This window comes from Balaenoptera physalus, assembly GCF_965194825.1.
Source record: "Balaenoptera physalus genome assembly, chromosome: 11".
Lineage (NCBI taxonomy): Eukaryota > Metazoa > Chordata > Mammalia > Artiodactyla > Balaenopteridae > Balaenoptera > Balaenoptera physalus.
The window spans coordinates 79,036,343-79,050,820 of record NC_138896.1 but is presented as its reverse complement, the minus strand read 5'-3'; the positions used below and the strand labels follow the sequence as shown (position 1 = coordinate 79,050,820).

The 14,478-nt window shown below is 37.4% G+C and overlaps 1 protein-coding gene across 1 annotated transcript in view; it reads left to right on the top strand.

Moving 5' to 3' along the window:
- The window catches only part of DNAH12 (dynein axonemal heavy chain 12), a 235,762-nt gene that overhangs the window by 108,650 nt on the left and 112,634 nt on the right, over positions 1–14,478 (top strand). The window contains exons 24-30 of the mRNA XM_082412044.1: positions 1,478–1,597; positions 1,909–2,065; positions 2,297–2,469; positions 6,592–6,744; positions 6,998–7,237; positions 7,574–7,819; positions 8,147–8,266. Coding sequence (XP_082268170.1) covers positions 1,478–1,597; positions 1,909–2,065; positions 2,297–2,469; positions 6,592–6,744; positions 6,998–7,237; positions 7,574–7,819; positions 8,147–8,266 — 1,209 coding nt within the window. The remainder of the gene's footprint in view (positions 1–1,477; positions 1,598–1,908; positions 2,066–2,296; positions 2,470–6,591; positions 6,745–6,997; positions 7,238–7,573; positions 7,820–8,146; positions 8,267–14,478) is intronic.

Sequence of the window (14,478 nt, the reverse complement as noted above, 5' to 3'; positions counted from 1 at the left end):
GAGAGAAATATAACACGTAGGCACTACCTGTATCTCACTTTTGCTAATTCAATTAACCTAATCTTGAATGATAAACTTCAGTATATTTCTTCCTTTAGGATCACAAAGGAATAGTTGTGTAGTAAAAATGTCATTTAAAAAGGCTTTGCAGCCTTATATTCAGCAACTCACTCTATATGAGTGAGGAATCCTTTTTCCTTCACCAAGAGCCCTATGAGAATCATCTTCTTGCAGTGACTATTCTGTTCAGCTTCAATGTTCCTGCAGATAAATCTTGACTTTTTCTCTCCTTTTTTCTATTTATGATTCCAAACAAACTAAAACACATAGGAAAGAATCAACATTATCCATGAAAGTATTTCCTTAATCCATATAGAAATTTACCTTCTGTGTACCTAGCAATGGCTCATCAATTCTTCGAAACTCAGCCTTCTTTGAAACTTAGGTTAATTTGTCATTTGCATTTATCTATAAATATTGCTAATAAAATGCATTTTAATAATAGATATTTATATCCTTATGTTTAATATTCTTATATCTAAGATGGTGTCATTGTACTAAAAATATAGTTTCCAGGGAATTCCCTGGCAGTCCAGTGGTTAGGACTCTGCGCTTTCACTGCTGTGGCCCGGGTTCAGTCCTTGGTTGGGGAACTAAGATCCCACAAGCTGTGCCGCACGGCCAATAAAATATATATATATATATGAAGTTTCCTTTAGTATCCACTCTTCATACTTTGTTCTGCAGTTGTTTTGTTTCAGTTTTTAATTTGGACCTGCTATTATCATTTACTTTTGAAACAAGTTATTTTTAAAAAGACTACCCCCCCAATAAATCCATTTAAATGCATTTTGAACATAAAAATGTTAGAAGAAATGAAAGTATACTTTGAACCCAAAAGCATAGATTGTTCAATTGTATATAAATGAACAAATATATTATTGTTTAAATTATATATGCTGGTCATACAAGTTTTTAGAAAAGCAATGGATAAATAATACAAGGGTTCTAGCTACTAGGTCAGTTTTCTACTAGATGGCATATTCTTCTTTTCAATTAAATCTTGGTATCAATATATATAACCTATTAGACTGATTTATTTTTTACTTTAATAAACCCTCATATTTCATTATAATAGAAGTAATATGTATTCTATGTAGAAAATTGACAACTCCCCACAGCAAAGAAACCTAAAAATCCTATGGAAAATAATTTCTAGAAGAATCAATAATCAAATCCTTCCAAAGATAACTGATTATTAACATATTGGTGCTCATCTTTCCATTCTTTTATAAATAAATATTTCAAAAATATGATTTGTAAAAAATTTTCAGGTCTTTTAAATAGTCATCTAAAATTTTTCATGACTACATTCTAGCCTACAAATGTACAAATATTGCACTTCTTTATTGTTAAACATTAAGCTTTTTCCCCTTTTGTAAACTTTTAAAGTTAGAAATGCATTTTAATTACTCAGGCTTATCCAGAATCTGCAAGAAGAGACTGGGTTCGAGAGTGGCCTGGCCAAGTTGTACTTTGTGTTTCTCAAATGTTCTGGACCTCTGAGACACAAGAAGTTATAAGTAGTGGGACAGAGGTAAATCATTACCTTAAATAACATTCTTTTTAAATAACTTTCTTTTCTACATGCTATGTTTTTTTAGTTAGCTTATCTATTATTTGCAAAGGTAACCTTCCCCCCAATTTCTACATGTAGCATTAAAATTGTACAATTATTTAAAAACTTGTTCTTAATTTTTCTTATGCTTAGACAAAAATCACTCTATTCAGGAACTCATTTCTATATTGAGCTATATTATGATGTCAGAATTGTTAAAGAGTAAATGTATGAAATACATGTTTCAGCTACTATGTAACATTAGTTTAATTGCTTTTTTTATTTTGTAGGGATTAAAGAAGTACTATAAGGAACTTCAGAATCAACTAAATGATATTGTAGAGCTGGTAAGAGGAAAACTGTCGAAGCAGACCAGGATTACTCTGGGGGCTTTGGTTACTATTGATGTCCATGCTAGAGATGTGGTTATGGACATGATTGATATGGGTATGTGACTCTTTTTAATTTTAAAAATAAGGTATAGATAGCCTTTAGAAACAAGGACTTACCCTGTATGTCTTTTTCTCTCTCAACAGAATTTATTTTATATGATCTTTTCCATAAGTTAGAAAACATGAATTATTTTAATATTTGCTGTTGTAAAGATGATAAAATACTTATTTTTCAAATTATTTCCATTTCAGGATTATCTGTCTTGTTTTACTTTATTCCTTTTAGGTGTCTCACATGATACAGATTTCCAGTGGCTTGCTCAGCTTCGATATTATTGGGAATATGACAATGCTCGAGTTAGTATCATTAATTGCAACGTAAAATATGCTTATGAATACCTTGGTAACTCACCTCGACTTGTCATTACTCCTCTAACTGACAGATGTTACAGAACATTGGTATGTGTTTAAATTATTTTAATTCACACATTAAAGATTCCTTTTTGGTTTGGTGTCATATTTTCTTGTCTAAATTTAACATGGCTATCCTCATTTTATTCTCTTATCTGTATAGTTGAATAGAGCTATCCCTTCCTAATCCCAAATTCCCTTTATGTGAAGTTATAGTAGTGAATATTTACTTCTGCGTGCTCTTGTAGAATACAGGAGTGTGTGAATTCTAATGTTTGAAAACCGTGAGTCACTCCCATTGGGGATAATTAGAAAAAGGAAGGTACTGGAGATTTAAAGAAGAAACCAGAGCTTCGGAAAATGGTATCAGTTTTTGCAGTGGAATTCTGGGAGATGACAAGAAGATGAAGGAAGCACATTTGGGCCTTAGAACTCCAAGTTACTTTTGTTGAATAGGAGAGGGAGCATTGAAATGTAGGCAGGTGGTACTGAGGGCTGTGCTTGTTGAGAAGCTATGGAAGATAAAGCCATGACTACAGAAAACAACAACAACAACAAAGTGAAACCCTGGGAATTGCGTTGTCAGATAAAATACAGGACTTTCAGGTAAATTTGAATTTCAAATAAACAATGAATAATTTGTTAGTAGAAATATGTCCTAATTATTACATGGGGCATACTTATACTAGCAAATTATTCATTGTTTATCTGATTTTCAAATTTAACTGGGCATCCTGTATTTTTATTTGCTAAATCTGGCAACCCTACCTGGGAATTGAGGAGCTGCATCAAGAAACACCAATCCACCTGTGCTGAGTAAGTAAATTAAAGTGTCTTTGAGTTTTCTGGAAGCAGAAATGAAATGGGGATTATTGGGCAAATGATTTTCTAGGGAATGCTCTCAGTAAAAACCCATAAGGAAATGAGGAAAGCAGGCAGGAAAGCTAAGCAAAGATGTGGTTTTGATGGATGTATGGCCTTAGCCTGATCTCATGGGGAGCGTTTGAGCATGAATGGCATCTCAGGGGTACTTCACTTTAAGGCAAAGGGGTCTAGCTTTTCTACCCCTTTATTATCATTGGCTATGGTTCACTCCTGGGGCTGGGGGGGTGGGGGTGTGGGTAAGCTTTCAGGTGTTTGTGGATAAGGGAGCTCCTATTAATTGAGGGCAAATCTCAGGAGAAAAGGACAGTTGTGAGCTATTTGTAGATGACTGACAGCAATTGGAAGGACGGATGCAGTGACCAGTAAAAGAATCTGAGTAAGGTTGTAGTGCATCTATGATAAAATGTTTCACCAAATCCTCTTTCTCAGGAAGCTACCTGAAGGCCAGACCACATCTGTCTTGTTCTCTACTCTAGTGTTTGACAAGTACATAAGTTACTCCCTAAATATTTGTTGAGTAAATGAATCTCAAGCTTCTGTGTCCTCAGACCTCACTGAAATCAGCTGTGAATATTTGTAAAGTGGACGCTAAGGACTGAGTTGTATAATCAAAATCACATTAAACACTTGTATACAACACTAAACATTGAAAGTCTCCTATTATATTTACTATCCATAATAAAGGGAACACATTTGTAAGCATTTTTTGGAAATTATAAAGAAGGGAAAGACTGTTTCCAGCAATCAAGTTAATGGACATTAACAGTATAGCGTTTACTATAAATTTAAGATGGGTAAAATATCATTGATATTGCCTTTACTTAATGAACTCTCTCTATTGTTTTATTTTAGTAAATGTGAAAATATTTAAGATTTTCATAGGTCTATCTATTATTTTTTTAAATACTTAATTTTTTTAGAGCAGTTTTAGGTTCACAGCAAAATTAAGCAGAAGGAACAGAGCGTTCCCATATACCCCTTGCCTCCCCAAATGTACAGTCTTGGTCCTTTAACCCTATTTTATCTAAAAGGAGTTAAGTTTCACAAACTCTCATAGCAGTTTTCATGAAACAAACTTCATGGAGAGAGTTGACTGTAACTTGTATGCATCTAAAAATTTCCAGCCATTGTTCTAGTCACTGTGGGGACCCAGAAAGAATTCAGATACTGCTGATGTTACTCTAAAGGAGCTTAAGGACTGGGACTTACCTGGTGGTGCAGTGGTTAAGACTCTGTGCTCTCAATGCAGGGGGTCCGGGTTCAATCCCTGGCCAGGGAACTAGATTCCTCATGCATGCTGCAACTAACAGTTCTCATGCCACAACTAAGGAGCCCACATGCAGCAACTAAGACCTGGCACAACCAAATAAATATTTTTTAAAATTATTAAAAAAATAAAGGAACTTAAGTACTAATTGAGAGGGGAAAAAATGTACATAGTTAACTGTAATGTGAGTGTTGCTGAACCAAATGAACCAGGTTCATTTGTCTGACTCTCTGCAGTAAGCCAAATGCTGAAACGCTGAGGTTTGCAGCAGAGAAAGTGCTTATTCACAAAGCAGCCAAGCAAGGAGATAGAAAAACAACTCAAATATGCCTCTCTGAAGGCGAAGGGCTCAGGATATCTATGAGATAAAGCTGAGGTGTGGGGAGCGTGGGGAAATGTAATTGAAAACAAGAAAAAGGTGAGGCAACCGTTGCTCTGCGCATATGCACCCAAGCCATAGGCTTTTTCGTGGGAGGAAAGCTCAGAAAGCAGCCTAGTTAGCATGCTCTGAGGGTGGAGTTTTTGGCCTCTGACATCAAAATGTCACTGAGCGGACCCTTGCCGATGCCCAGATGGAGGTTGGTGGTCTTAACCGTCTGAAGCTTGAGCTGATTGATTTGACACAGTAGACTCCAAATAGGTAAAAAGCAACTTGGGCAAACATCCAAATGCCCAGGCTACAGGACGCTTGGAGGATACGCCAGCTTTCATAAAAACAATAAAAGTGAGTCCAACCAGCGAAGGTAGGTCACAGTTTACCATTTATCAGTGGGTAACTGATAACTACTCTGGGTTTCACAAGGTTGAAACTGATACTACTGGTTAGAGAAGTACAGAACAATGCTATGGGGATGGAGAAAATGAAGAACATACCAAGAGTGGAATGCAACAGCGAGGGTGAATCATAGACAAACTTATATAGTAGGTCATCTGTTTATTTTCCCACTGATGGGCCCCCATTTATGACCCTCACTTTTAGGTGTTTTCTCTCTTTGCAGCTAGCAGTAGAGGTTGTCATCATTGATGTCTACAACCATCTCCATAACCACTTCTTTTTTTAATTTTATATTACTTTATTTTATAGGAGATCTCTCTCTTTTTTTTTTTAAATTTTATTTATTTATTTATTTATGGCTGTGTTGGGTCTTCGTTTCTGTGCGAGGGCTTTCTCTAGTTGCGGCGAGCAGGGGCCACTCTTCATTGCAGTGTGCGGGCCTCTCACTACTGCGGCCTCTCTTGTTGCGGAGCACAGGCTCCAGACGCGCAGGCTCAGTAATTGTGGCTTGCGGGCCTAGTCGCTTCGCGGCATGTGGGATCTTCCCACACCAGGGCTCGAACCCATGTGCCCTGCATTAGCAGGCAGATTCTCAACCACTGCGCCACCAGGGAAGCCCTCTTTCTTTTTCTCTTTTTTTTTTAATTAATTGGTTTATTCATTCAACTCTGGGTGCATTGGGTCCTCGTCGCTGCTTGCGGGCTCTCTTCAGCTGCAGCGAGCAGGGGCCACTCCCCGCCGCGGTGTGCGGGCTCCTCACTGCGGTGGCCCCTCCGGGGGCTCTAGTTGTGGCACACGCGTCTAGTCGCTCCGTGGCATGTGGGATCTTCCCGGACCAGGGCTCGAACCCATGTACCCCTCATTGGCAGGCAGATTCTTAACCATTGCGCCACCAGGGAAGTCCCTCCATAAGCACTTCTAATTAAACTTTTCTGACTAAATGTTAACACTTCAAGGCTGGATTCTCTTTGTTTTTAAAGGCAAATGGGATACACATGAAGTATTAGAAAATAAGGAGACTTTGATACAGTTTCACTTTTTTTTAGATCCTTTAAACTGCTTTTTCTTTGTGCAGCTAGAAAATTGAGTACTAAAAATTAACTGAATGATGTAATTGTATTACTGCCTCTCTGAAGCTACAAATAAGACTAAATCCACTTTATAAGCAATTGTCCTATTATAGGGTTTTTTGTTTGTTTTCAGTTAAGCATGGATTTCTTTTCACGTTTATTTTTCTTTTCAGATAGGTGCCTTCTATTTAAACCTTGGAGGTGCTCCAGAAGGGCCAGCAGGCACAGGAAAAACTGAAACCACTAAGGACTTGGCTAAAGCTCTTGCTGTACAGTGTGTGGTATTCAACTGTTCAGATGGGCTAGATTATCTAGCAATGGGAAAGGTAAAGTTACATATTAAATGTTACAAATTTACAGCTAGGTCAAACTGGATAAACTGAAGCAAACTCGTTTAAAACACTGAATGTGGTTTAAGCATTACTTGACCTTTTTTTTTTTTTTTTTTTTTAGGGGTAAAGACGTTTTTATCCTTGGGGCTTTTATTAACTGTCACTTTTGACTTTAAAAGGTTAAATTTTTGTTTTAACAAATGATGCCCTTTCCTACGAAAATCATCTCCTTTTTTCTTGTCCTCAGTTTTTTAAAGGATTGGCTTCTTCTGGTGCTTGGGCTTGCTTTGATGAATTTAATCGAATTGAATTGGAAGTGCTGTCAGTGGTAGCTCAACAGATTCTTTGCATTCAGAGAGCCATTCAACAGAAGCTAGAAGTGTTTATTTTTGAAGGGACAGAACTTAAGCTCAATCCAAACTGTTTTGTAGCTATTACTATGAATCCTGGCTATGCAGGACGTTCTGAATTACCGGATAATCTTAAGGTAATATTTTTTTAAAGAGTGTAAATTTGGTAATCAAAAGTAACAGCATAATCTACTCAAAATGGTATAATTTTCTCACATGTATTTGTAATCTCCCTTTTACCTTTTCCATTTGCTATAAGGTAAACCTCTAAAAACTTTTTTAGATGTCTAAAAAAAATATTAGAGTACATAAAACTGTTAAAGTGCTACTGAAAAAATTACAAAGTTAATGAAAAGGTGCTGCACTGGGGGAATAAACTTGAATATCAATACGTTATCTTTGGGTGCTTATGCTCAGCTTTAAAAATGGTTTCCTTTAGGTAAATAATATATTTCATTTATTATATACTTCAGGTTCTTTTTAGAACAGTGGCTATGATGGTTCCAAACTATGCCCTCATAGCAGAAATCTCCCTCTACTCCTATGGATTTTTGAATGCAAAACCTCTGTCTGTGAAGATAGTAATGACCTACAGGCTCTGCTCAGAGCAGCTCTCATCACAGTTTCATTATGACTATGGAATGCGAGCAGTAAAAGCAGTTTTAGTGGCTGCTGGAAACCTAAAACTAAAATTTCCAAATGAAAATGAAGATATACTTGTAAGTATTAAATATACACATTGTGAAAGTATCTGTAGAAAGATAACTTTTTCAGCAAGGTTGATCATGAACTATAGATAGGCAGATAAGAGAGTTGTTTGCTTTGAGCCTTTTTACATGGGGTTGAAATGATAGTTTTGAGGTTCTGTTTTTCATTATACTTTGTATGAATCCAAGGACCATTAGGTTTGATAAGTGTAGTATTGGCTTTTTAGTATGGGGATTCCATGGAACAATGTAAAAGAAACTTTGACTTTGGTGGGGTGGGGGTGAGAGAAGGGCAAATACTGGCAATTAACTTATCTTGCACTTTTTGGATGGTTTTAGCTTCTGCGATCAATTAAAGATGTAAATGAACCAAAGTTTTTATCACATGATATACCCTTATTTAATGGAATAACTAGTGACTTATTTCCTGGTGTTAAACTTCCTGAAGCTGACTATCATGTAAGTAAACCTGTGAGAATGACTTGTTCTGCAAATAAATTCATCTGGTGACTCAATAGTTTTCCAAGTTTTATTAAATGAGTGACTTATTCTGTTTGGAGGATAAACCCCTATTTTGGCCACTTTAATTAATGAGGAAGAGTAAATTTTGTACCTTATACGATAGTAGGGTTAACAAGATTCAGGTCAAAGATAATGTTTATTGTAAGAGAATACATATTTTATTTCCTATCTTGTGATTTATAATATTTACTACTATGTATACTATAATACTATTATATACCTCCGCAGGTAGAAAAGATGATAAACTGAAAGTGGTAAAACATCCTATAGTTTTTTTGTACAGCAAAGTGATTCAGTTATATATATACATTTCAGATTATTTTCCATTATAGGTTATTACAAGATATTGAATATAGTTCCCTGTGTTATACAGTAAATCCTTGTTGCTTATCTATTTTATGTATAGGAATTTGTATCTGTTAATTCCAAACTCCTAATTTATCCCTTCCCCGTCACTTTCCCCTTTGGTAACCGGAAGTTTGTTTTCTGTGTCTGTGAGTCTGTTTCTGTTTTGCATATAGATTCATTTGTATTATTTTTTAGATTACATATGTGAGTGTTATCATATAATATTTGTCTTTCTCTGTCTGATTTACTTCACTTAGTATGATATCTCTAGGTCCATCCATCTTGCTGTGAATGTTAACCTTCTTTTTTTTTTTTTTTTTTTAATCTTCAAATTCAAATACTCCTATACGTCCTATGGCAGGATCAGAATAAGGTGATTCTAGGCTGTTTTCCAATACCAACAACTAATTCTCTGATTCTCTAGACACCCTCTGGGTGTTCAAAAATTCAATTCAATTCTGACACTAACTGCCTAAAGTTAGTGTCAGTCCTACAAGACTGCCTCTCACTTCATACAGAAGTCTCAAGTCCTGGGCCACCTGTACTTCTGACTGACGGGCTATAAACCAGGGGTTTCCCTGACCCCTCCCCACCCAGGTTTAATAATTTGCTAGAACAGCCCACAGAACTCAGGAACACAATTTACTTCTGCTTACCAGTTTATCATAAAGGATACAACTCAGGAACAACCAAATGGAAGAAATGTATAGAGCGTGGTATGGGCAGGTGGCAGCGTGGAGCTTCCGTGCCCTTTCAGGGAGAGTCACCCTCCCTGTACCGGAAGCTCTTGAATCTCATTGTTCAAGAATTTTTATAGAGTTCAATCATCAGCCCCTTCTTCCCCAAAGGTTGGTAGGGCTGAAAGTTCCAACCCTCTAGTCACTGGGTCTTTTTGGTGACCAGCCCAATCCTGAAGCTATCTAGGTTCCCACAACGTCACCTCATTAGCATAAACTCAGGTGTTATTGTAAAGGACTCTTTATGAATAACAAAAGACACTACTATCACTCAGAAAATTCCAAGAGTTTTAGGAGCTCTGTGCCAGGAACCAGGGACAAAGACTCTATATATTTTAGTATTATACCACAGGTGATTATCAAGATGATTCAAGATACGCTAATATGATTTTTTAAATCAAAATGAAAATACAAAATTTTAATATTCTCTTGGAGAACTCTTGTACTCCTATGAATATAGCAAATAGTTTCATGGATTCATAGAATCCAGTTTGAAAAACACTACTAGGAGTCAGTGCTGGGAGGTGTGTGGCTGAGCAACTGTGTATGCCTGCAACTGAGCTGCAGGGGAGCCAGGGTCATAGAAAAAAAAATACTACAAGCATACCTCATTTTATTGCGCTTTGCAGATGCTGTGTTTTTTTTACAAATTGAAGGTTTTTGGCAACCCTGTGTCAAGCAAGTCTATCAGTGCCATTTTCCCAATATTTGCTCACTTCTTGTCTTTGTGTCACATTTTGGTAATTCTTGAAATTTTGAAAATTCTTCTTTATTATTATATCTGTTATGGTGATCTGTGATCAGTGATCTTTGATGTTACTGATGTGACTCACTGAAGGCTCAGATGATGGTTAGCATTTTTTTAGCAAAAAAGTATTATTTTTAAAGGAAAATGCTTTCTTTTTTTTTTAATTTTTATTATTTTTATTTATATTTATTTTTGGCTGTGTTAGGTCTTCGTTTCTGTGCGAGGGCTTTCTCTAGTTGTGGCAAGTGGGGGCCACTCTTTATCGCGGTGCGTGGGCCTCTCACTATCGCGGCCTCTCTTGTTGCGGAGCACAGGCTCCAGACGCGCAGGCTCAGTAGTTGTGGCGCACGGGCTTAGCTGCTCCACGGCATGTGGGATCTTCCCAGACCAGGGCTCGAACCCATGTCCCCTGCATTAGCAGGCAGATTCTCAACCACTGCACCACCAGGGAAGCCCCAAAAAAGTATTTTTTTTTAAGTAATTAATTAATTTATTTATTTATGGCTGCATTGGGTCTTTGTTTCTGTGTGAGGGCTTTCTCTAGTTGTGGCGAGTGGGGGCCACTCTTCATCGCAGTGCGCGGGCCTCTCACTGTCACGGCCTCTCTTGTTGCGGAGCACAGGCTCCAGATGCGCAGGCTCAGTAGTTGTGGCTCACGGGCCTAGTTGATCTGCGGCATGTGGGATCTTCCCAGACCAGGGCTCAAACCTGTGTCTCCTGCATTGGCAGGCAGATTCTCAACCACTGCGCCACTAGGGAAGCCCCCCAAAAAAGTATTTTTAATTAAGGTATGTGCATTGTTTTTTAGACATAATGCTATTGCACACTTAATAGACTCAGCAGGGGTCCCCAACTCCTGGTCCTCGGACTGGTGTTGGTCCACGGCCTCTGGGCCGCACAGCAGGAGGTGAGCAAGCCAGGGAAACTTCATCTATCAATCCCTATTTCTCCCCGGCGCTCACATTACCACATTACCGCCTGAACTATCCCCTCCACAACCCCACACCTGTCTGTGGAAAAATTGTCTTCCACAAAACCAGTCCCTGGTGCCAAAAAGGTTGGGGACCACTGGACTACAGGATAGTGTAAACATAACTTTTATATGCACTGGGAAACCAAAAAATTTGTGTGACTTGCTTTATTGAGATATTTACTTTATTGCTGTGATCTGAACCAAATCCACAATATCTCTGAGGTATGCCCGTCTTAACTATAATATCTTGCTTTTTAATATGTACCGTATTACTTTGTTTTTCATCTACTGACTTCTTTTGGGTTTCAGGTAATGTTTATTAACTTCATTAATCTTCTGTGTTGGCTTTTTAATTTTATGTCAGTGGTCACTCACAGATTGCAATACACATCCTTGATTTATGACAGTTTACCTCAGGTTTGTATTCTGAACCATTTCAGACACAATACAAGAATTTTAAGTGGTATAATTCCATTATCCACTCATCTCTGCCCATTGTACTGTTGTCACGTATTTTACTTCTATATACGTTATAAACTCCACATTTTTTGCTTTAGGTATTAGTATTCGAAAAAAAAAAGTCTTTTATATTTACCCTTTCTAGTGTTTTTTAATTTCTTCCAGCAGATATGTGCTTTAAACTGGGATCTTTTCCCTTCAACTTTAAGAACTTTCTTCAGTATTTATTGTGTACATGTTGAGTCTTCTGGCAACAAATTCTCTCAGTTTTTGTTTTGAAATATCTTTATTTAGACTTCATTTTTTGAAGAATATTTTCACTAGGTATAGAAGTCTAGATTGGCAGGAGTCTACCCCCCCCCATCATTTTAAAGATGTTATTCCATTAATTCTTGGCTTTCATTGTTATGCTTAGAAGTCAGGAATTTTTCTTATGTATATTTCCTTGAATGTAATATGTTTTTTCGCCTCTGGCTGTTTGAAATATTTTCTTTCTTTCCTTGCTTGACTATGTGCCTAGTGTGGTTTGCTTTTTACGTATCCTACGTGGGATTTGCTGCACTTCTTGAATCTGTGTATTGCTATCTTTCTCCAGAAAATTCTCAGTAATTATCTTTTAAAATATTTCTTCTACCCTATTTTCTCTCCCCTGTCCTTCTGGGGCTCCAGTTACATGAATGTTAGAATATTTTATGTCATCTCACATCTCTTATGCTCTGTTTTTGTTTTTTGATTTTTATTATCTGTACTTTAGTTTGGATAATTTTATTGACCTGTCTTTAAGATTAATGATCCTTTCCTTGGCTTTGTTCATTCTGCTGATAAACCTATCCAATGAATTCTTTTCTTTTTTTGGGGGGGGGGGACGAGTACTGCACCATGGGGCATGTGGGATCTTAGTTCCCTGACAATGGATCGAACCCTCTCCCCCTGCAATGGAAGCACAGAGTCTTAACCATTGGACCACCAGGGAAGTCCCTATCCAATGAATTATTTATTTATTTAAATAGATCTGTATTGGAGTATAATTGCTTCACAATACTGTGTTAGTTTCTGTTGCACAACAAAGCGAATCAGCCATATGCATACACATGTCCCCATATCCCCTCCCTCTTGAGCCTCCCTCCCATCCTCCCTATCCCACCCCTCTAGGTTACCTCAAAGCACCGAGCTGATCTCCCTGTGCTATGCTGCTGCTTCCCACCAGACAACTATTTTACATTTGGTAGTGTATATATGTCTATGCTACTCTCATTTCACCCCAGCTTCCCCCTCCCACCCCATGTCCTCAAGTCCATTCTCTATGTCTACCTCTTCATTCCTACCCTACAACTAGGTTCATCAGTACCATTTTTTTTTTTTTAGCTTCCATATATATGCGTTAGCATACGGTATTTGTTTTTTACTTTCTGACTTCACTCTGTATGACAGACTCTAGGTCCATCCACCTCACTACAAATAACTCAATTTCGTTTATTGTTATGGCTGAGTAATATTCCATTGTATATATGTGCCACATCTTATTTATCCATTCATCTGTCAATGGACATTTAGGTTGGTTCCATGTCCTGGCTATTGTAAAAAGTGCTGCAGTGAACATTGTGGTATAGTCACTTCAGCACATAATTCTTTTTGAATTATGGTTTTCTCAGGGTATATGCCCAGTAGTGGGACTGCTGGGTCATATGGTAGTTCTATTTTTAGTTTTTTGTGGAACCTCCATACTGTTTTCCATTGTGGTTGTATCAATTTACATTCCCACCAACAGTGCAAGAGGGTTCCCTTTTCCCACACCCTTTCCAGCATTTATTGTTTCTAGATTTTTTGACAATGGCCATTCTGACCAGCATGAGGTGATACGTCATTGTAGTTTTGATTTGCATTTCTCTGATAATTAGTGATGTTGAGCATCTTTTCATGTGCCTCTTGGCCATCTGTATGTCTTCCTTGGTGAAATGTCTATTTAGGTCTTCTGCCCAATTTTTAGGTGGATTGTTTGTTTTATTGATATTGAGCTCCATGAGCTGTTTGTATATTTTGGACATTAATCCTTTGTTGTTTCATTTGCAAGTATTTTCTCCCAGTCTGAGGGTTGTCTTTTGATCTTATTTATGGTTTCCTTTGCTGTGCAAAAGCTTTTAAGTCCCATTTGTTTATTTTTGTTTTTATTTCTGTTACTCTAGGAGGTGGGTCAAAAAGATCTTGCTGTGGTTTATGTCAAAAAGTGTTTTTCCTATGTTTTCCTCTAAGAGTTTTATAGTGTCTGGTCTTACATTTAAGTCTTTAATCCATTTGGAGTTTATTTTTGTGTACGGTGTTAGGGAGTGTTCTAATTTCGTTCTTTTACATGTAGGTGTCCAGTTTTCCCAGCACCACTTATCGAAGAGGCTGTCTTTTCTCCATTGTATGTTCTTGCCTCCTTTGTCGTAAATTAGGTGCCCATCTGTGCGTGGGTTTATCTCTGGGCATTCTATCTTGTACCATTGACCTATATTTCTGTTTTTGTGCCAGTACTATACTGTCTTGATTACGGTAGCTTTGTGGTATAGTTTGAAGTTGGGGAGACTGATTCCTCCAGCTCCATTTTTCTTTCTCAGGATTGCTTTGGCTATTTGGGGTCTTTTGTGCTTCCATACGAATTGTAAAATTTTTTGTTCTAATTCTGTGAAGAATGCCATTGGTAGTTTGGTAGGGATTGCATTGAATCTGTAGATTACTTTGGGTAGTATAGTCATTTTCACAATATTGATTCTTCCAATCCAAGAACATGGTATATTTCTCCATCTGTTTATGTCATCTTTGATTTCTTTCATCAGTGTTTTGTAGTTTTCCGAGTACAGGTCTTTTGCCTCCTTAGGCAGGTTTATTCCTAGGTATTTTATTC